The 22,802-nt window shown below is 37.9% G+C and overlaps 1 protein-coding gene across 1 annotated transcript in view; it reads left to right on the top strand.

Moving 5' to 3' along the window:
* FGF14 (fibroblast growth factor 14) overlaps positions 1–22,802 on the top strand; it is a 411,408-nt gene that overhangs the window by 302,510 nt on the left and 86,096 nt on the right. The window contains exons 2-3 of the mRNA XM_010578301.1: positions 4,966–5,076; positions 13,698–13,801. Coding sequence (XP_010576603.1) covers positions 4,966–5,076; positions 13,698–13,801 — 215 coding nt within the window. The remainder of the gene's footprint in view (positions 1–4,965; positions 5,077–13,697; positions 13,802–22,802) is intronic.

Raw genomic sequence — 22,802 nt, 5'->3', positions numbered from 1 at the left:
CTGTGCAGAAGTCAGCGAAGGGCTGGAGGCTGCCTTGAACTGTGGTCTAGTGGATGGGCTCTAATCCCGCTCGTGGTGGGTGGTTAATTATTATACAAAGTAGGGTGGCTTCAGCAAGAGACACTGCAAGAATCCCACTCCAAAACTCCACGCAACACTATTGTCAAGGTATTCTTGTGTAAGAAGTCAGGAAAAGTGGCCTTTTACAGATCCCAGGCCTTACAAACTAACTGGGAGGTGGGTCTGGAGTGGGTGCTTTGGGTGGGTATTTTGCTTCACAAGAAAGTCTGGGGGTTGCGGCTTTTTGGGGAGTTGATATTTTTTTAATCCTAATACAGACGATAAATATTTTTGATATTTCAAATTAAGTTTAATAGATGAGGGAGAAGATTCCTAACAAAAGCTGATCATAATATCAGCGAGCAAGAAATGACAGTCAAGTCATGGTGACTATCGCAGCACCAGAAATCTTAAAAAATAAATAAAAAAAAATGCCTGATTTATTCTGGACCAGCATGAGTGGTATTTTTAGTACTGAAGCATCCCAAAGTAAAAACTGCAGGAGGGAAATGCAAAGAATAAAGGGCAATTAAAATGTGAAGGACATGGAGCTACCAGTTGTTAACATGAGTTTGATGCTATGCTATCTGAGCTGAATGTACCTCTAAATACTGGCTTTCATTTGACTCGCTGAGCAACTCATTTTGTGACAGACTGGTAATGGACTGGATAGTGCAATTTATTCTCCATAAGAATGTGAATTGATATGAAACTGACCCAACATTAAGCATTTGCTTGTCAGCTCAAACAAGCTTTTATTTAGTACCTTTATTCAAAAGAGGGAGTAAGTAAATAATGACAGGCAAAAAAAAGCCCTCCTATTGTAAAAACTAAAAATTAAAACTCCAGTGGATGCTAAGGGATTCATTTTTCATGGTGTTAAAATACAATGGGCATATTAATCGTTGCCCTTTTAGCATTGTAAATTCCTCTATGTCCAAACACAAAGGTAAAATCCTTAACACCCATATTTAATGATTCTGTCCCCTTGTTTATTTTAAACCTACAAAATTCAAAGGGATCTGTCCTGGCAGCCTGTGGGCGTGTCGAAGGAGATGCTAAAACCATTCTGGTTTTGAACAGAAAATATTCTTAATTCGAAACAGAAAGTGTCATAATTGTTCTAAAGCAAGAGCTGTACTCAGCCTGTCATGAGTTAATGCCAAAGCCATTTTTGTAGCCACTCTTCGAGGGAGAAGAGAAGACATCTTAATTAAACTCTGCCTTTGTTGAGGACATCAGAAAAGCTACTGACAGAGTGTGCATGCTAACTGCAATCATGCATCCTGCTGTCGCCACTGACAAGGAAAAAAAGCACTAGAAGCGGGCTGCAAGTGGCTGCTGCCACGCAGGTTGCTGTGGAAGAGAGGCTTGAGAAGCTGTTGCTTTGTCCATTCAGTACAACGTCTTTGGATTTTTAGTGACAACCTCTAATAACTACAAGTCAGAATAATTCTTTCGATGGTGGGCCATTGCAGACTTGTCACGCTGAACTGTTCAGCTTCAGAAGTCGAGGTGCAAAATAAGATCAATAAAAATCATTAAGAGATGTTGAACTGTCCTTTGATTTTGATCCATGGTGAAGTTCGCTGGTTTGGGGTTTTTTCCCTCTGAAGTCAAGGTGTTTAAAATTAAATAGAAAGGGTATTTTTCACATAATCACCTTGCTGTGGTGGCTAGGACTTTAAGAGAACTAGTAGCAAAATATCTATAATAAAATCATGAGAGCTGGGAACTCTTCAGTAAGATCGCCTACTTTCATCCTGTTCGTTTGTGGTTTATTATTTTTCTTTATTCTCTTGCCATTCCCTTTCTCTTTAATGTGGGAAGAAAAAGGGGTGTGGGGGGTACAAAGGATAAGAGTAATTGCTGGTCTGTCTACCTGTATCACTGTGGTGGGAGTTAAAAACCATAACATATCCAGTGCACCTGTGGACAGGCAGCATCAGTCTTCTGCTGGTGTTTCTGGGCATTGCTGGTCGCTCCTGCTTTCTAGCAGACGGTTAAAAAAAAAAAAAAAGTGTGGGCAAGGATTTGAGAAACTCGTCTGTAAATCATCTGAAGCTGAGACTGTTCCTGTAATTTTAAGTGACAATGGGTAGATAAAACGCTATAGAAATAGAGGGACTAGCAGATTTCTCTTCTCTGCTTGCTGCCCAGGTGTCTCAAAAAGGACCTGAAAGAGTCATTTATCTTTCTGCAAGGAGAAGAGATAAATTCCTTGCCTGACAGGATTGTCTGCTTCATCTTGGAGATATTTACCTTGAGGCTGTATGGAGTAGTCTTTTTGACTATTGCTTATTCTGACTTGCATTGAGATTAATGAGTCATTTCATACAACTCCATCACTAAATCTGGGTTGCTTTTTGGCTGAGGTCAAAGAAATAATCGTGTATCATTGGCCAGTTCCCCCAGTTTTTTGAGCACTGTTCAGCTAAAACAGTTGTTATTTACTTTGATTTGTAGATCTGAAGTGCTGTGATATATATTAACTAAATATTATGATCAAGAACTAGTAAGAAATGCATGATTAAATTACTGGTCAGGAATAAAAGTTTTAATCTTGCTAAGGACAGGTAGGAATTCAAGGTAGAAAAGATCTTCTTAGGAGGGTGGGTAAAACAGGTTCTAATAATCCACAGGAAAAAAGTAAAAAGAAAGTTTCAGTTGCTACATTTCATGGGAGAAAAAACTTTTTTTTTTTTTGCCATTTATTGGTCCACAGAGATCTACTTTGCACAATGAAGTTATTAATTAGTATCATATTATTAGTAGTAATTAAGTAATGCTTTTGGTGAAAAAACAGACAAATGATTGCGCAATTTCTTGTTAGAAAGTAGATTTTATTTGTGAATTTAGATAAATTAATAGAATAAGTATAAAGAACAACTTTGAAAGTCATTTCTAAGTTTCACATTTTTCCCTTGAAGCAGTAGATGTAAACAGCTGGTGACAGTGAATCGTCTGTACTTTGCCTTCCTATGATACTTCTTTGAGCTAAAGTGATGATAAAAAAATAATTTATTCATGATTCTTTGGGTGTAGAAACTGTTTTTCAAAATACTGATATTTTTCCTGTAAATACTTTTTAAAGCTCTAGTTTTAATAATAATCTTAAAATATTTTTCTTTAGTCTTTTAAGATGCCATTTTAGTATGTGTAAAGCAAGTATGTTTAAAATCATCAATTTGGAAGTGCACATTGAAAGCATGCATTGCTAGGGATAGTGCCTGTGTGAGAGGAACTCACTTTTCATTTTTAAATTGTGCAAATACTTTTGAGTTGCCTGGTGAAGCTGATTGAGACAGTACATTCAAAGAAAATAGTTTATTCTGTTTATAAATTTTAAAGATATTTGTTTCTGAGTATTCTTATATAAAGACGGAGAAACTTTTGCTAATCTAAAAATTCACAGAAAGCAAAATTTGCAGTTAAAAAAAAAGTTGTAATGTGCTTACGTATTGACCATCAGTTGTTTATATTATTTATTTCCATGCCTCAAAAGTCTTACAGTGTTAATATTTATAGTAAGAGTTTTTGATATTTGCAGTTTATTGTTATATTTTTAATTTAGATGGGTTTATTGTTTAATATGACTTTGTAATTGGGATATTCAAGAAAAGCTTAACGCTTTCATAATCATTTCGTGGAACTGAGCCTCTATAGAAAACGTCAGAGCATTCCACTCAGAGGCAGTTTTGTTTATTAGTGTTTATTTTCATCTCCCCTTAGGATACTGTAAGGAGCCCAGCATGATTGATTGTGAGAGCAATTATACACAAATTCAAGGAGGATTTTATATTCTGGCCACAGGGTTGCATGGAAACCATTTCTGTCTTCCTTAGAAGTTCACCTGTTCATTTTATTACCTATCTGTTTCAGAGCCTTTAGGATTTTAGCTCATTGTTGCGGAGCTAAGCATGATACAACATAGATGCTTTTAATGCCAATGTCCCCACAAGTTTATGTACTGGCTGCCTGGAGCTGGGCCTAAGAGTATATGTTAATAATACTAATACCGATGTCACACAGAGGTAGTGCTGTTGATTTTTTTTAAGATGCAATGTCCTCTTCCTCAGCACTGATCCAGTTCTGCAGCAGCTTAATTCGTGATTTGGTAAGGCACCATCCTTGGGATGAATCATAAAGATGTGGCTTGGCAGCCCCTGCCCAATTCTCAGCAATTTTCATAAATGCAGAGTATTAAACAGGGTAGCGTAACTGTTCAGCTCCCTGAATTTCCTATATACTTTTAGCTTACTAAGGGTTTTTCCAGTTTTTTTCTCTGTTGAAGGAGGGTTACATCTTGCCCTGACTGTGGGTGTTATTCGTTGGGAGGTGGGAGAGGGCAGGTGAATTGTATCTGCTTCTAGATTGGTAAAATATTTTGGGAACTCTTCAGATGGGACTGCTACAAAATATTATACCAGATAAGTTTATCACTTTTGGTAGAGAGTGAAAGGAGACAGACCTTTTCCTCCAAGTGTCCTTAAAACTTATGTGAAGTATAGTAAGTTCCTAACATGTATGAAACGAGTAGGGTTTTTAAATGTTTTGTTAGTTTCTGTAAGGCTCTCTACTTGTTGCTGAAGTCTGAACTATTTCTGCAGGGCTTAATCTGGTTTAAGTCTTCTGACTATGGGTGTTCGGGGTGTTCCTTTTTTCTGTGTTTTACCTGTGTTAATTATAATGGAGGATGTTGGAGGCAGAGAACAGGATACGCAACTGGCCTAATAACACTCCGCGGCAAGATTTTTCTCCGTCTCCATCAGGACCCATCCTGTTGTAGTACTTGCTTTTAAGACGGCAATGCTGCTTCACCAAACTTCCTCCTACAGTGAGAGAAGTAGGGATAACTCTTGGAAAAAGTTTTGAGGCTAGTGACAAAATATGTTTGTCTTTCAGATCCCCAGCTCAAGGGTATAGTGACCAGGTTATATTGCAGGCAAGGCTACTACTTGCAAATGCACCCCGATGGAAGTCTCGATGGAACCAAGGATGACAGCAGTAATTCTAGTAAGTGACTGCCCCAGGGGAATGTCTTAATCGCACACGCAGATTGCGTCGCTCGCGTGTGTGCGCGCAGACACAGTGTTAATGCCTTTGGAGGGTTTCTGAATGTGTTTTGTCGAAAGGAGGAGGGTTCTGTCCATTCGAAGCCTAATGACCACCAGCACAGCTCGTGCAGGATGGTGGCCTAAATGTGTTCCCTCTGAAGGGGAAGGCGTAAGTGCCGATGGACCTCAGGGGTGAGATATTTAGGTCAATGGTTGTCTTCTGGTAATTTTATAACAATGGTAAAATTCTATTAAAAATATTTTTTATAAAAGCTATATATTTAACCTAAATTTCTTATCCTCAAATAAATAACAAAAAAATAAAAGAGATGGAAACAAAAATTCCTTGAAAAATCTGGTCATACAGGCCCTGATTCAGCAAAGCAAATAAGCATATATCTAACTGTCAAAGTCCTGCTCAAAACACATGCCGAAGTACCTTGCTGAATTGGGGCTAAAGATCCAACAGTCCCTATACCAGCAGGAGTTCCAAAGACCTTAAGAGAATTTCTGTCAGTGTAGGGACTGCGACAGTGGCAGTTTTCAAAAATATTCCAAACAAAAGTGGTCTTGGAAGGCCATGTGGGTCACTGCTTTGGTACCCTTTTCCTATGATACTGCCACATACTTTCATTCAATGATCATATATGCATTTGGTAACTTCAGCTGCAAATGATAATTAAACAAACCTAACTCTAGAAACAGCTGATTTTTAATTTTCTGTTTAGCAGAGAACGTTTGTATTTTGTTTATTTTAATGATAATGGCATATTTAAGTAACATTTCTGTGTGATCTTGAGGTCTATTTTAAGCATTTTTAATACAAAAGATTTATCTTCTTATTATACATATATAAATAAGCCTTTAGTTTCCTCAAAAATGTTGGAATTAGGCTATAGAAATTAAGGGATTTGAGGTTTCTGCTTTACTTTGGTTAGGTCCCTGTTTTATCTGTTAATGCACGGCTGTCATTTTTAACACATTTCATCAACAGATAGCATGATCATCTTTTATTGTTCTATTTTCTTTTTTTTTTTTAGAATTGAGAAAAATAATTGATTAATCTATTTTGATGTGTATTTCTCTGTTTGTTTTCCAAATGGTTTCTCCCCTTCCTTTTCCTTGTTTCTTTTCTTCCCTCAGTGTGTCCATCTCTCATGCCCACTTCCGTACTGGATTAGATACTAAGACCTTGTACAGACAAGATCATTATTGCTTTTTATAGAAGCTTTGCCTATATGAGGTCCGAGAAATATGTCTTAGAATGCAAGTGTGTATCTCTCTCTCCCTCTCCTTCTCTCTCTGCCCATCTCTCTCTTTATTTTCAGCTTCAGTGAGGAGGTGTGTATGACTGCAACAATTTTGGAATGTTTTAATGTTACTTCTGGGGTTTTTTTAATCTTAGAACTCTATGGATTTTGAATCTTTGCAAAACTAGACCATAGTGCTTTATTTTCCTCTTTTCACTGTTGTCAGCTTTAAAAATCTTCCCTTTTTTTGCTTACTATGTCATTTTCCCTTTCTCTCTCCTCCTCCCTGCCTTTCTGGATTTCCATCTGTCTGCCCATCTCTCTTATTCTTGTTGCTCCAAAATGCAGAATGAATATTCTATATTATAAATGTTCTGAAATATAGAACTTGTCGAAACTCAACCAAATACCAGATAGTAGTAGTGCATATTTTGCATAATTACTGTTAGATAATACCATGTTTTACTTCAACATGATTTTTAGGCTGAAAGAGTTTTTGCCATAAAGTGATTTTTTTTCTGTCTTTAACTGGCGTGATTCACTATTTGTTTCTTCACTAGTCCAACTGTACTATGTTGTTTAGTAAAGACAGTTTAGACCATAAGGATGTAAAATTAATGGGTTTGCCAGGAAAGCATAGAATCTCCACCTTAAATGTTGCTAGTATATACGTATCAACACTATTAAGAGCTGAAAAGATTGATCCATTTGGTATATTCATGAATATATGAATATATGTCAGTTTCTTTTGTGCTGTCAGTCTTTCTCCTCAGTTCTTTTCCCTTTGTACTCGGTTTCCTTCCATTTCCTGTTGAACTTTTTGTTTCCTATTGCTTTTCTTCATTGCAGCATATTTTGTTTTTCCTTTTCTCTTTTAGTTTAAAACAATTTTCTCACGGATAGAATTCCTAGCATTTTGATCTTTTATTTTTTGAACTCCTTATCATGATAATTTCTGTCTGAGGTAAATAAGTTTTGGCAGCTGCCAGAGGGGGAAAATCCTGCTTTGACCATAGAATTTGCAGGCTGCCTATTTATTGTGCCCAGTAGACGCAGGGATGGACATATATTAGCTGTCAATAGGACAGATAGTACGCTTACCTTGACAGTGAGGATGACTTCCATTGGAAGTGTGTTTCATAAAAACGGAGGAAATACAGACTGCCAAAGAGTGTGCATCTCCGCCAGCCTTCCACCCGTCTTCTGCACTCTTCACTGTCCCTGAAGCCTGTGAAAGAGTTCTCCTCATGCACTGACCATCTGAGTAGCTGGGTGTCGGAGAAGCCGCAGTGAGTGAGTAGCGAGGGACAGAGAAGAGAAGTGATTTCTTGTTCGTCTTCAGCCAGGACACTGTCTGAAGCTTAGTCACGCTGCTATCTTTTGTGCTGGTGCACTTTATTCTGTCTCAAGGAGTTAGAGGAGTGCTTGAAGTTAAAATTCCCTCAAGTGCATATATCATTTTGTACTCACTTTATATGTATGTCAGTAAACATAAGTTACACACTATTGGACTCTCAGTCTTACAGAGAGGTAGCACAAAGTAAGATTAAGATGTAGTCTGTTCAAATTGAGTGGTTCTCTTCACGCTCACTTTTTGTTTGTCTTTAAAGCTTCTTGGTAGTCTCTTTAATGTGACTTTTTGCTTCTATCTGAAGTCCAAATGAGTTTTACCAATGGTTTCGGTCAGCTGCTATAGTGCAAGCCGTTGTCCCAGCCTGCCTTAAGTTTGAGTAAAGGCTAGAGTCCGCAGAGACAGGTGGCAAGATTTTCAATATATCACTGTGCACAAACCCTTGCCTGAAAAAGGAAGAAAGATGTGACTGCTTGTAATTGCATCCCTGAATGTACTTTTGTCTACTCATGTTGGTGGCCGTGCTCTTAGACCCCAACCTAAATAGACCGATGGGTTTAACTTCATTGTCTCAATTTCTTTTGTATCTCTTCCAAGTTAGTGATGTTTTGTGACAGAGTATGAATTAATGGACCTGTTAGTTAATGGTGCTGAGTTTTCTTAAATCACATCACCAGACCAAGGCTGTTAGCTTAAACTATCTTGTGTGTACAGTCTGTATTTTTTTGCCAAACTCTCAGTGATACGTGGAAAGAGGCTTTATTACATTGCTTTTCTTGTTTTAGCTGGTTTTCTCTTTTTCCTTCCTCTAATGCCTTACAGTTTCTGGTTTGTTTTTGTGGCTTGCTTGTAGTCAAAGCAGGAGTGACTGTGGTTAAAGCTGTAGGCTTGGTTACTGAGGCCCTACTCAGAGTAGCTGTCCCTCTCTAGCTTTAATTTTCTTGGATTTTACAGAGGTTCTCAGCAGTACTTGGTCTGAATGGAACTTGCTTCAGTGTTGTACATGGGCCTCATCATTATTAATTAGGAAAAACAAACTGCTACACAGAAACTATAAAGAAATTCCATGTGGTGCTTGTAGTAACAAGTGTTACATTCCCCTCCTGTCCTCCTCCCATCCAAACCAGCTCATTTTCAGGCTTTGGTCTATCTTCAAAGTTTTGTTTCATGCATGGAGGGTAGGTTTAGTAGGAAGACTAATTAATTTGGGAAACAGGCAATTCTGATTTTTTAATTGCTGAGACTGAAACCCTGAATCTCTTAGCCCTATGGACTATTTTGATTCACCTGAAGAGTGTAACTCAGCCAACAATCACTGAAAAAATTCAGCATGAGTTATGATACTTTCCTCAATGGGTGATAAACCTGATTTTAATGTTCAAATTTTGCTGTTCTGCCCCTTATGAAATTACAGTCATGTTTAAAAAAGATTAAAAGAGCATTACTCATTTGTAGCCTTATTTCATGAACTGATAAATGCCAAAGTTAACATTACCCAAGCATCTTTGATTTGGCTGTGCTGTGCACATCTCTTGGTTCTTGCTTAATTATGCAGCGACATGCTTTACTTCCTTCGTGGCATTTGGTACCCGGTAGAGCTACTGTTCAAGAAATCATGCAACCATTTAACATTCCTTTATTTTCATCTTTTAATGCATGCTCCTAATGCTCTGTTTGTATCTTCCAAATTGAATACGGAAGTATTAACTTTTTAATGTCTTTCTAAAGTACCTACCACTGTCATATTTTGAAGATATTAATAAAATAATCTTCACAGCGCCTTTGTAAGGTAAAGGAGATAATTAGACAGAAATAAAGCACATGAAGATTAAAACCCAACACCTGCAATGCTGTTAAATTTGGATTACTGAATATTAAATTTGGATTACTGAACTGAAATATTTGCAGTCTGATTTTTTGCACTGTTTTTTACTGCAGTTTGTCTTCAAAGAATTACACAGGCATTTAGACATCTATTTACATCACCCTTGGGAGTTAGTTAAGCCTGTTTCTCCCATCAGTATAATCTTAGTGTGACAGGATCAATGGAGGCCATGGTCAGCCATACTAAAAGTATGTTTTAATTACGTCTTGTGTAACGTCAGGCAGGTAGAATGGGTTTGCTCCATAAGAAATAGATGGACGTATCTCTGAATACCAACTTCCCTGCACTCATTGCCAATAGAAAAGATATTCTGATTGAGTCGTCATTTTTGCCTGTAGGCCTGCAGATGGAAATAAATTAAAGAAATAGTTGCTGTGATCTGATTGCAGATTTGGTGCTGTGAGAGGTTTTGTTAACTGACACCAGGGCAGTGCACATGCAGAACAGACAGCAAGTTTGTAAGCCTGAAGCAATTGGTCTCTAGCAAGCTTCCTGAAGAAACAGTGATCTGTAATGGCAATTTTCTTGTAGCTGCAAGTCAGTCGTACCTAAGCAGCCTTTCACAAGGATATGGAAATACCTGATTTCAGGTATTTCAGATTTCAAGTGAATAGACTGTGATGGTATTGCATTAAAAAAGGAAAAAGAAATGTGGTGGGTTTGTGTTTTGCTCAAAGGAGGAGTTACTACTTATCAAAAAGGGGACTTTAACTTTGCCTAAAACTTTTGGAGGATTAGAATCCAACTCAAATTTGTTCCTGCAGATCCCCTCCATGACACCTAAAGCAATCTTGTGTGTGTGGCAGTAGGCCTGCAGGGTTAGGGAAAGGAAGAGAAACCATTGGCTTTACAGTCATGGTTTAGACAGAATACGAAGCAGAGCTAAGGGAGCGTTCGCAGGCTCAGCGCTGACAAGGAGAAAGGGGTTTACATGGGCCATTTTTGCCGATTGGTTCACTTGATTTCCCTGATGTTCCCATGTCTTACCTATAGTTGGATTTGCCAGGCTTTATACTTGAGTGTGCAGCACGGGAGCGCTGAGCACCGGGCAGAATTACATTTCCTGAGCTGTTCCAGGGCGCTCCCTCTCTCAACTCCTTTGTGGACTCACCGGGCTGGGTTTAGGTACACCAAGATGTTCAGGGACCTCACTCCCCACTTAGTTTTGGGTTTGGATCCTTGTCTTAAGGACAGAGGGAAGCTGGGGGCATGGTTTTTCACACCCCCCTCAGGTAAGGGCATAGCTTTGGCTGTGCAGACCCGAAATGCCAGCAAACCCTGGAAGGCTTTCTGCTTCTCTCAAGGCAGGTTCTTATTAGAGTGGGAGATAGCACAGGTGAATCCTAGGAAGGTTTGAAATATGTGATTGGGCACAGAAGTCCTGCTCAGTGAAGAGCACTGCACAGTCAGGTTCTGGAGGAAATTGAATTTCCTTTAGCCAGCTTCAGAGCACGTAAAAAACACATGCTGTGCCTTACTGGTGCGTGTTTTGCTGACCTCAGTACGAAGTACGTCGCTGAGCGTTTATCAATCAATAATTGAATGTAGACTGGCCTCCTTAGTTTCACCCAAGTCTGAAAGATTTTGTGTAAGTTACTGAATATTCTGTATGTGCACAATTACAGCGTTTCAGATCACACTCTAAAATTTTATGGTCTTAGACTAATTACAGGAGCCCTGACAATCTCTGATTAAAACTTGGTGGCAGTAAAAGATACATTATATGCCCTCCTCAGTGCTTTCTAAATTCACCAGCAACTATAAGCCGCTCTAGTAATTTTGTAGGTTGCATAAAACACTGCCATATTACAGGCCTCTAATTCTTCTTCAGTGGTGGTTGGTTTTTTACTGGCTTTGCTGCTTCATTTTTCTTGGTAATACAGCAAATTATATCTACGTTCCAGAAGTTTTGACTGAACCACTATGATTTGGAGTTATTTTTCATTAGCAGTTTTCCATGGCTGACTTGTCTTTTGTGTTCACCTCTTTTCTTTATACAAGTATTGTTTGTTTTTCCTTCCTGGTGTCCCCTCAATTGTTGCAGCCCTCCCTCTAGCATGGTGTTCATATCCAGATTTCCTTCTGGAATTTCTTTTCTTCTAGAAGAAACCAAACTTAACTGCCATCTGAAACCTAGTTCTGCTGTGACAGACTCCCCCTCCACCACCCACAATAGCGGTTTTGCTGGTTTTGACATTGTTTCATTTGAGGGTAATGGCTGATTTGTTTTTTAATTTCCAAGTTATATTGAACATTTGAAAGCCCTCAAGTCATACAGTGTTTAGCCTATATATGCTTAGGATATCTTGTCCGTGAGTGTCATATTTCATGGGTTTACATTTATCTTGTATAGATTAGAGAGGCAACCTTGTCTCTACCCAGTATTTTTCTAGTAAACAGCCCAGTAAGATCCTAGCATGACAAAGACTTTTGGAAACTACAGAAATGAAAATACTATATATTTGCGCTAATTCTTGTCTGATGTTATCTCTTCTATTCTTCTTTGTAAACCCATAAATCTGTTTCCTCTTCTTCCAGAGCTCTTTTGGATGTATTTTTCTTTGTAGAGCTGTAGGAAGTGCTCTGCTACAACAATTCCTAGCTTTCTACTGGCTTTGTGCATTCCTAAAAAGATCTCATGTGATATATTCTTTTTCTGTGTGACAATGTGGAAGGAAAGGTTTCTTTTTCCATCCACTGCTATCTTTAAATTCTAGTAGTCAACCTATATTTTTTCTCAGTTGTAAAGATTTGATCATCTTCATCATAACCGATCTGTGGCTTTGTGTCCTTTGACCAACTAGGAGTTCTCACACCTTGAGAAAATGTATTTATCCCCTGCAATTACGTGACCCTTTCTCTCTTCATTTGGGCTTTACCCCTGACATTCTGATTACAGACAGCCTCATAGGGTACACTTTCTGGTGACACCTATGGATGTCCTTCCTAAATTTTGAGGAACTGTAGGTGTTACTGTGTTCCTGAGACCTGGCTTGGTGGAACCATTGTCCTTGCTGCATATGTTGAACACACAGGTTGTGCTTTTAGTTTTCATCCAAGGACTTGTGAATCCTTGACTCATCCAGAGCGGAAAAAACACTTAGCATGAACTCTGTTGCATCCAGATCTTTTCTTCCAAGACTGTTTGATGTGTGCTTTGCATCTGATTTCCTAGTATGAGTCAGTAAACTTAGTATAGGTGTGTGCTAGCATAATTTTTAGAAGAAGAATTGGTCTGTGTCTCTTACTTTTATCACTTTTTCTTTTGTTGTTCTGTGGTGAGGCTGGTAAACTCCTGCTCTTCACACTGGTCTTTTTCAGACACTAATCAAAGCTGTGGCTGTTTTTGTTATTACAGAGGTATATACCATTGCTAGGGTATCTGCTGTTAGCTGTTTTTTAAATTTTTTTTCCCCCCAGAATTTCAGTCTTTGAACATGTTCTATATTCAGCTCAGTAACATTTATGCACATTTAGAGTCAAGCACGTATTTCAGTGCTTTTCTAACTAGGGTAAGCCTCTGCCATTACCTGAGGTCTGTGTACTACTGCTTATATCAAATATATCATTCACAAAAGCAAAAAAAAAATTTTATTGAAATCACAGACCCCTTGAATGCAATCTTTAATGAGAGCACTTCTTAATCCAAAACCATAAAAATGCCTAAGAAAATAAAAAGCTACTTGCCAGAATCAGAGAGATATGTTTTCTGCAGGGTATCTCACAAGTATTATCCTTATGATTAGTCTATATTGGTGAAGGAACTGTTGGGCTCTTTGACTCTTTTCAGATTGCCTGAGATACTCATGTCTGCAGCGCTGCATAAACAACTACAGTCCAGTCTGCTGTGCTTTGTAGTTCCTAGTTAGCACTTGTGCCAATTACTGAACTATTGCAGGACTTATTGCTAGATAGATACTTAGGCTTTAATTTTAAGGATTAACTTTACTAGAAGCAAGATTTTCTGAATTAGTTTAATTTTAAAATCAGAAAAAAAATATACAAGAAGTAGTTTTCTTTCTTTTTACTAATGATGTTTATTAGAATATTGTAATAACAGTATATTCATATCTGGTCATGTTTTTTCTTCACAGCTTTATTCAACCTTATACCAGTGGGACTTCGAGTTGTTGCTATCCAGGGTGTAAAGACTGGGTTGTATATAGCCTTAAATGGAGAAGGTTTCCTCTACACATCAGTAAGTACCTTTCTGAACTGTGTTTAAGAGGTACAGCTGAAGTTGAAGTCTACACAGGAGTGATACGCATATTCACTTTTAAGAAGTTCTGTAATGTCTATATATGTATATACATATAGTACACGCACCTGTGTACCCATGTATGTATGCAATGTATCTATAAATGGGATACAGTAGAAATTACTGTGTACTATGTATGAAACTCTGCATGTTAGCAGTCCTAAAAAACATTCTGTAGAGCTCTTTTTCTGGTAGGCTATACTGGTAGCGTGCAATACACCACAGAGATGATTATTTTCAATTAAATTCTCCAGAATTTTTAAATAAAGACCTGCAATTATTTTCTTCATGACTTGTTGATCAGAATCCAAAAGGTGCTCCAATGGTTACTTTTATTGATAAGACTTGCAAGTGTAACTTGCGTCCAAAAAGTCATTAACAGTCTTATAGTTTATCACCATAATCTTGTAATTGTATGCTTAGCATTATTGATTTTTTTTATTTCAGATATCAGGAAAATAAAGAGTTCTGTGAGGGACTATATCTTTGTAGAATGATCAAAGTTTAAGAAAAAATCTTTTGAGTCACAAAGAAGACTTCTGAATAAAGTGATCGGAAAGTCCTCAGATTGTTTAAGATATTCTAAATGATTTAATGCTAATCACTCGGTGTGTTGTTGTGAATATAAAAATCCTCAGTTTTGTGTGAATTTAGTGTCTTAACCTCCTTTGAAAGGCAAACAGACTTTATATGAACAGGCAGTTCTGTCAGGTATTAACAAGGTGGCTTAAAGGATTTTTCATTACTATATTTTTATTGCCATCTATGTTGAATTTATTTACATCATGCATTTTCCATTTTTTAATGTCACATAATTGCTAATTCCCCACTGAGTTACAACACACTGCTTTGTTTTCGATGTCCATTGAAAGGAAATTGGACAGATTAAGTTTCTGATGCTCTGAGGGGAAGTATTGTGTTTGTTTCAAATATACAATTGTCTTGGAAAAGCTAATTAGGAAGAAAAAATGGAACTAATCTTGAATGTCAATGTCAAGAAAAAGAGAAAATTCCTCCTCATAAAATGTCTACTGGAAACTCCAGCAGTATGATCTAATACATTCATTTTCTTCTGTTCAAAATAACAAATTCTATCACAAGAAAATATGAAATATTTGCTGTCAAAAGGAAGAAAACTAGAAGAAAAAACAGAGCTGTTAGAGAAAATGCATTGCTGACTTCCCAGTTCCATCACTCCTTGTGGGGAGTTCATTTCAGAATGATGGCATGAACAGTAGTTTTTTAATGTGTTGGTACAGTTAAGAATACATTCTTGCCCAGCACTGTTTCTGAAGTGAGTTCTCAGTCCTTCAGAAAGAAATATAAATTTCAGAAAATGTACCAGTTTCCTGACAGATAATTCCACACAGGGAGGGACCCTACATGAACAAATTCTGGCAGCCACTGTGTTTATGTATTATTCTGGAAATGTTCCAAGTTAAATGAATGGTGTCATCTGGGGAAGGGAAAGGAGTAGAAAGTACAAGGCAAGATACGAAGAGATGACTGGATCCAAACTTTGAATAGATGTGAACCCAACCCTTAGAACATCATCAGGTCTAACAAGATATTTCTGTCATGTCAGTGGGAATCTGAATTGCTTTGTTCCTATGTCTTCTTTTTGAGCAACACAGATTACTTAGGTTGTGATCAGTCTCATGGATATAAAGAAAAGTTTATGTATAAGGAAAATGTAATCCACGTCTTTAATGTTTTGCAGGATCGCATATTCTTCATTGTCACTAATGGCAACAGTTTTGGACTTGATGACTTCATATATTCCTGTAGTTATTGGCAGCTTGTTAAGTACTTCTGAATTTTGTTGTGTAAAAGTTGTTATGTTTTGAGTGTATTTCACTTAAAAATTTCTTAGGAGAGTGTCTCAATCTGTCACTTTACCTTGTGTGAGGTAAGGAAATGAGCAGTTTTGGAATATACTGCTTACTCCTCCTCGTGTGGAGAATGAAAGATGAGTGGCCCATTAAGTGTCAGAGACATGACACATTTGAAAACTCAGTGGAAGCCTTTAGGTTTGCTACATCTACAAAATGATTTTCAATTTACACTTTTGTCAAGTTCAAAATTAGCAATATTTGGTAATCTAATGCAAATTTAAAGGTAGTGATTTGAAAACATCAGTGCTGTAATACAGGTTTGATTGTTTCATATTAATGTATTGGAAACGTTGACAATACATTTTTGTCTTGGCAATTGCCTGCTTTCAGCTTAGAGACTAATGCATTTGAAAATAAGAAGACAAAGCATCAGAGAGAAGTCTGTCTTCTCTCTGAGGATCAAGATGAAGAAATACTGCATGCAGAATATTTTAAATACTGTTGCTTGTAGGAAAATATTTTTAACCAATCACTTTCACTTTCTACTACTGTCTTGGTGGATTTTTTTGACTCTTTGTCACGGTTGTGTATCTGTTGCACCTAAATGCAGAAGGTGTGTATTACATGTCATATATGTTTTTCCCTTGCCTATTCAGGGGAGGATGGGAGAAAAACATTTTCCAAGTTGAGTATGCCAACTGTCATCACTGAAAAAAAGTGCCACATAATGGGAATGCTTGTTAAAATTTACATGTTGTCATGGTTTAACCCCAGCCAGCAACTAAGCACCATGCAGCTGCTCACTTACTTCCCCCCCCACCCCGCCCCAGCGGGATGGGGGAGAAAATCAGGAAAAGAAGTAAAACTTGTGAGTTAAGAACGGTTTAATAGAACAGAAAAGAAGAAACAAATAATGGTAATGATAACACTAATAAAATGGCAATAATAATAATAAAAGGATTAGAATATACAAGCGATGCATAATGCAGTCACTCACCACCTGCCGATCGACGCCCAGTTAGTCCCTGAGCGGCGATCCCCCCATCCCCACTCCCCCCAGTTTATATACTGGGCATGAAGTCACACGGTATGGAATACCCCTTTGGCCAGTTTGGGTCAGGTGCCCTGGCTGTGTCCTGTGCCAATTTCTTGTGCCCCTCCAGCCTTCTTGCTGGCTGGCCATGAGAAGCTGAAAAATCCTTGACTTTAGACTAAACACTACTTAGCAACAACTGAAAACATCAGTGTTATCAACATTCTTCTCCTACCAAACTCAAAAACATAGCACTGTACCAGCTACTAGGAAGACAATTAACTCTATCCCAGCTGAAACCAGGACACATTTATTTAGATATATTGCCAATTTCTTCTAAACATTTTTAAAAAATGGAAGTTTGCAGTATAGTGTAAGTAGCATTTATAGTCTAAATTGAGACCAAAGTCCTATATAGTCCTTCTCTGCAGAATACCTCAGTGTCCCTTTTTCCATTCACAGTATATGAAATCTGTAGCTTGCGAGAATATCCTACGTGTTGATGGCTCTCTTCAGAGACTGAAGGCCCCAACTCAATTATTTTTATCATAAACTTCCCATGATGTTGACTAATTAAGCAACAGCACTGACAGGAAAGGTATTATGTGTGATCCTGCTTTCTCTCATATGGAGTATTCAGTAAGACAAAAATGAAGGTACAGTGACAGACCGGTTTTACATACAGATTATCAAATGTAGATTTAGATTGTTTTCTTGCTTTGGTTTTTTTTTTTTTTAAATGTGGTTTTTAATGGCTGTGTCAGTTTGGGAGTCTTGGTTTTTTTCTTATTTTATTCTGCCATATTTAAGATTTTTTCAACTAATTCATAGAATTAGAACTAGAAAGAAAAAGTGCAGAAATATCACAGAAGGGTGTTATGGCAGTATTTCTTTCTTAAAACAGAAACAGAAGGACAGTGAATTGTGTAGGTAAGTCAGTCTCAAGAGCTTTTCATACCTATTTTGCCTGCTGCAGCAGTTGAGATTTGTATTCTGTCCTTTGGGGACTGATCGAGTCAGGGTCTGTAACACATGCCATCAAAGCCTTGTCAAATAAAGGAGAAGCAAAATCTTTGGAGTTTGATACAGCTTTGCAGAATTCCTGAGAGAAAATACTTTTCCAAAATTATAACCTTATTTTTCAATACATTCAAAGCAATTATTGTGATACAATGATTTGTTACTTTCTATCATATAAAATATGAGAACAAGAGCCTTTCCATGTTCAGTTTTTTCCTTGCACTTTTAAGGGTTAGCCCACTTAAAGACTATTCATTAAGCTCACTTTTTTTGAAGGTTTGGTTTATTGCATCCAACTTCATTTCTGTCTGTGTATGTATGTATACCTCTACTTATACAGGTATATCCATATATATCCACTCACAATTACGATATATTTATTTAGTGACAGCTTTCCAATTCTAGGTACATGTTAGTGAGCAATGAGAATTATAAAAGTGAGTTGCAATTTATTTTAGATGGATTAACAAACTCTGAATAATTCAGTATTTATGACTGACTTCATTACTGTGAAAGCTAGTTGGAGAAGCTGGATTTTTCTGCAGAGAACCATCTCAGTTACTAGCAAGATTTTTGACGTAATAGTTAGGGACTTACTTATATGTTAAAGTCCAAAAATACACCTTGCTCCTATCTCGCCTTTGGAAAGGGTGAGCAAGATAAAGTTTTATTTCCAGGGTTGATCCTGTCAAAATCAAAAGGAGTGGAACTGGCTCCATGCACTGAAAAAACAAGCGCAGCCGCAGGGATTCTCCATGGGGAACAGGTATTGCCTGCAGCAGGAAGATGGCAGCGCAGTACATGGCAGAAGCTTTTGTTGGTTTTGTTGCTAATTTTGGTCAACTCACTTTGCAAAAGGTTCAATAGTTCAACTTTCAGGGGGTTGCAGCTTCTTGGTTTGCTTCAAGGATTTTCTGCTGTTATAACAGGGTGAACTTAGAGGTAAAATTTATAATATGTTAGTCCGTTTTATGATTCCTGTTTTCCTAAGGTGAGGATAAGTCTTCTTGGATTATATCAACGAATTTCTCTCAAGAATTACTTGATGTATCTGGGAGAGTTTGGAAGGGTTTTGGGTTGGGTTTTTTTTTCATCCTAGGAGCAGTTCAGCAGGGTGTTACCAACATTTGGTGGCTACCAGAGTAAGAGAAAAGGGAAAAACTAAAATGTAGAAAGGATAAAATTTCTAACTCTAAAACCCCTTTACCTGCTTGTGCTTTCATCTTTATGTTTCATTTTTAACCATTTCTTCTGCCAGCTTTCACTGAGACCTGAGATGTGGATGAAACCAGACAGGGAGGAGTACGCCTGTGGTATGGTCAGCAGCAGATATTAAAGTCATAGCAATCCACTGCCTGGTTTCTTAGTAAGACTGATGAACTACAGAGATGCTTCAAAAGATGACTGAGTGCACAGGACCAGGTCCGAACTGCCTGGGCACCTCTCCCAGCGTGGTGCCTGGATGGAGTTGTGCTCCAGAGCTCCTCTTCTGGCTATGGGGCAGTGGGAACCTCGCTGGAAGGTGTAGAGACTAAGGGAGAGACACAGCTGCGTTTCTGGGAGGTCTTACCAACTTTTTATACAGTATTTCAGAAACTAGGGACGGCACACTACTCGCTTTATGGAATAATCTTCTTGCAAGAGGGGGGTTTGTGTTTGATCTGCCACGGTACGCAGCATCGAGGGTGTTGGAAGGGTGTTGGCTGGGTGGTCTTTCTGCAGCAGTGAGATGTCAGTCTGGGTCACCGGCTTCATGAATGAGAGAAAATATTAGTATCCGTTACTAGGAAGTGTATTTGTTTTCTAGCTCTGGTAACTCTCACCTGAAAGGAAAGCCTTTGAGGGTTTCTCCTGACATTTCAGCAGTTTCCCAGTGCTGGTGTTTCCACCACTTCTTTAAGCCCACATAAGTGACCTGTCTGAGCAGAACAAAATCCAGCCTCAAGGAAGAACATAGGAGCACAGACAGTACAGCCTGCAAAAGAGTGAGAACTGAATCCCTATTTCTGGTATCTAAAAGTCAAACGAAAAATAAGTTTCTGGTAGCTTTTCACAGAGCCTCTCTTTGTACTTTGGAATAACAACGCTTAGCATGTGCAGTACTTTGAAGGTTCAAAGGTCCATAAAACCTTATAATAAACAGAACAGAAGAAGTTTCAACTAAGCAAAACCAAAGAGGAAATGCAATGTTTTAAAATTCATAGTTTTTAAAAGGTTTATCAAAAAGAGGTTAATGTGACATTGAGGCAGCATTTTTCTGTTGATTTTGTGTTGTCACAGTGTAACAGTGGTTGACTTAGGTTTTGGCAGAGATTGCTCCCCGTCTTGCAAGGTAGGTTAGAAATAGTTAGGAATATATCTGTTTAGAGAGACATGGACAAATATGAGCTTGCTCTATGATTTTGAAGAGGTAGGCTTTTGTTCTAGTAGTCAGAAGTATACTGAATAATAGAATAGCATAAATATTGTTGCTTTTGAAGTATCTGTGGTTTTGTGAACGTAAACACATCAGAGTGGAGTGGCTACTTTAGTAATATTGTGATCAACAGGAAACATGATTTTCTTTCTTGTGTCGGACTTATGCTTTAGGGTCTCAACCTGCTCCCACGCTCTTATCTCCCAGCACAGACTTTACTAAGACAGGGATAGGATCTTACTTCACGTGTCATCATCTGTGTCTTGGAACTACTCTGGCACATTTTGGAGAGAGGAAAATGGGTGAATTTAATTATTTGACAATCACAGCTTCTGATAAAGACTTTTGAAAACTAGTTATGTTACCAGTGGTATTTTTAAGAGTGTAAACGCATGGACCTTATGTCAGCTCCATCAGCTAATTTTAAGGGCTTACCACTAAAGTGCTTTCTTCTGTATGAATACCTTCTTTGCATAGCCTGTTATCTTTTATTCAGTTTGCTGTCGGTTGGAAGGTGACCTATATTTGCTTCATATAACAAAAGTTTGCTTGAGAGGGGAGTAAATAGCATGTTTCAGGGCTGTGTTCCTCTGTAAGTTGGACTGCATTGCTCAAAAGGTAAACAAGTTCAGCATGTTCCAGAAGTAGTTGAAATACACTGACAGGGAGGAGGAAAACATCTGCATGGTTTATGCTTATTTATATCTGTGTTTGGAGGTAGATAATTTGTCTCTCAAGTTGCCTGCCAAAAATAAATACAGAAAATTGCTAATGTATTTATTTATTCTGTGGTGGCACTTAAGAAACAACTGATAACATAGCCCTGCTGTGTTGTACAAAAAGTGCCAGATGTCCCTGCTACAGAGTATAGTAGAAAGGGGGTATAAAATACATACTGAGTCCCTGACTTTTTTCAGTGGGTTAGGTTTTCAGAACATTTTTTGATTGAATGTGCTGAAGCCAGTGTTTTCACACACAAGATAGGGGGAAAAGGAGGCATGCACAGACACATGAGAGTTTGATAGGGCAGGAGAGAAGTGAGAAGGAAAGAGGTGAATGGAATGAGGCTGACATGAGGAGACTCTGATAAGCAGGGATTTAAGAAAGTGGAGAAATAGTGCAGCTGAGCAGAACCGAATTGTAGAAAACCCTATGATGATATCATCACTGTCGAAATGCTTATGATGATATCACCATTGTGCGAGTCCGATGCTTGCATTTGTTACTACCTCTCTGAGTCTTTCACAGGCAGAAATGGCTCCTATTGGAACTACAGTTCATAAACAATGCTTGTTAAAGAAATATGCTACTTTGAATATACAAAAAGGTAATTACTACTATGAAGATACAGTATTTTAGTGTGGCTTCTTCATCTGTGGCCATTGTTTCACCCTCCTGCCATTTAAATGCTATACTGGGGGTCATAACAGAATTTGACTCAAAACTTGCAGTGATGTTTCTTGCCACTTAAACCAAATATGTGTGTCCTGTTTAGATCATTAATGTCCACGGTATCCTTGACAGGACTTAGCTGAAATTTTTTATCTATAAGAAACACTTGCATATTTGCTTGGAATACTTATTTTGCTTTCCCACATGTATGTCTTACATGCACATGCAAAAAATCTCTTGATATATGTGTTATCTTTCCCTAAGATTACAGAAACGTACATAAAGGCATCAAGGTTAAAAAGCTGCTCTTCCAAACTTCTTGTCAAAACATGGAAGATCACAGAGTCAGCAGCTGCAGTTGGGTATTTTTCGCCTAGTAATTGTATGACAAGGAATAGTAACTGCAGGTAGGTATACTAAAATGAGGTAATCGAATCTCATGCTTCAGAAAGTAAGATGATTGCCACAGGGATCAAGAGGAACCCTTCCTCAGTATATGGCATCGCTTGCTGTAGATGTGCAGAAGGAGGTTTGCCTCTGAACTAGTACGCAATAGTCGCAGCCAAAGGCTGAGCACAGGCTTGATGGACCAGCGGCTTAGTCTTGTCTGTCAGATTTCTGCGTCTGGCAATTCTGTCTCTCACGGTAACCTCCCTTTATTTTTGGCTAATGTTTTGTTGCATAAATACAACTACGCTTCTCTGGATGCTTCTTTATTCTCAACTTTGTTGTTCTTAGACATTTGGGGTTGTCTGTAATCCTAAACGTTGAATGCTGTCTCACTGTGTATTGTGTAGTCTTCCAGTAGCCCTCTTGTCTTCTGTTCTTTTACGTCACTGGTAATTGTTACTACACAAGCAAAAGGATCATGTTTGAAATTTCTAATTTTCTATTCACTACTATTTAATCTTACTCATTCATTGCATCCAGGTATGAAAAGTAGCTGCCAAAGATTTAAATTCTCTCAAATTTTAGACAATTATCAAAAACATGTTTCCAAAAGAAAACCCTACTACTTCTTTCCCTTATTGGTTAATGAATATTCAAAATATTGAAGACAATTGTAGTTGGATTTTATGGTGAGTTTAAATCCCTTTCATAATAAATTTCGTTCTTATGACGTAAAGAAGACCTCTCAATACATCTTCAAGATTTCTAGGTAAGAAACAAAAACTAACTTTGTGTGGAATAGAACAACAACAATTAGATACACGTGGTGCTGTCTATCACTGCTGTAGCTGCATA

The sequence above is a fragment of the Haliaeetus leucocephalus genome, unplaced genomic scaffold (assembly GCF_000737465.1).
Source record: "Haliaeetus leucocephalus isolate CR32 unplaced genomic scaffold, Haliaeetus_leucocephalus-4.0 Scaffold626, whole genome shotgun sequence".
In the NCBI taxonomy this organism is placed as follows: domain Eukaryota; kingdom Metazoa; phylum Chordata; class Aves; order Accipitriformes; family Accipitridae; genus Haliaeetus; species Haliaeetus leucocephalus.
The sequence above is the reverse complement of the archived record's forward strand: the minus strand, read 5'-3'. Positions and strand labels throughout refer to the sequence as shown.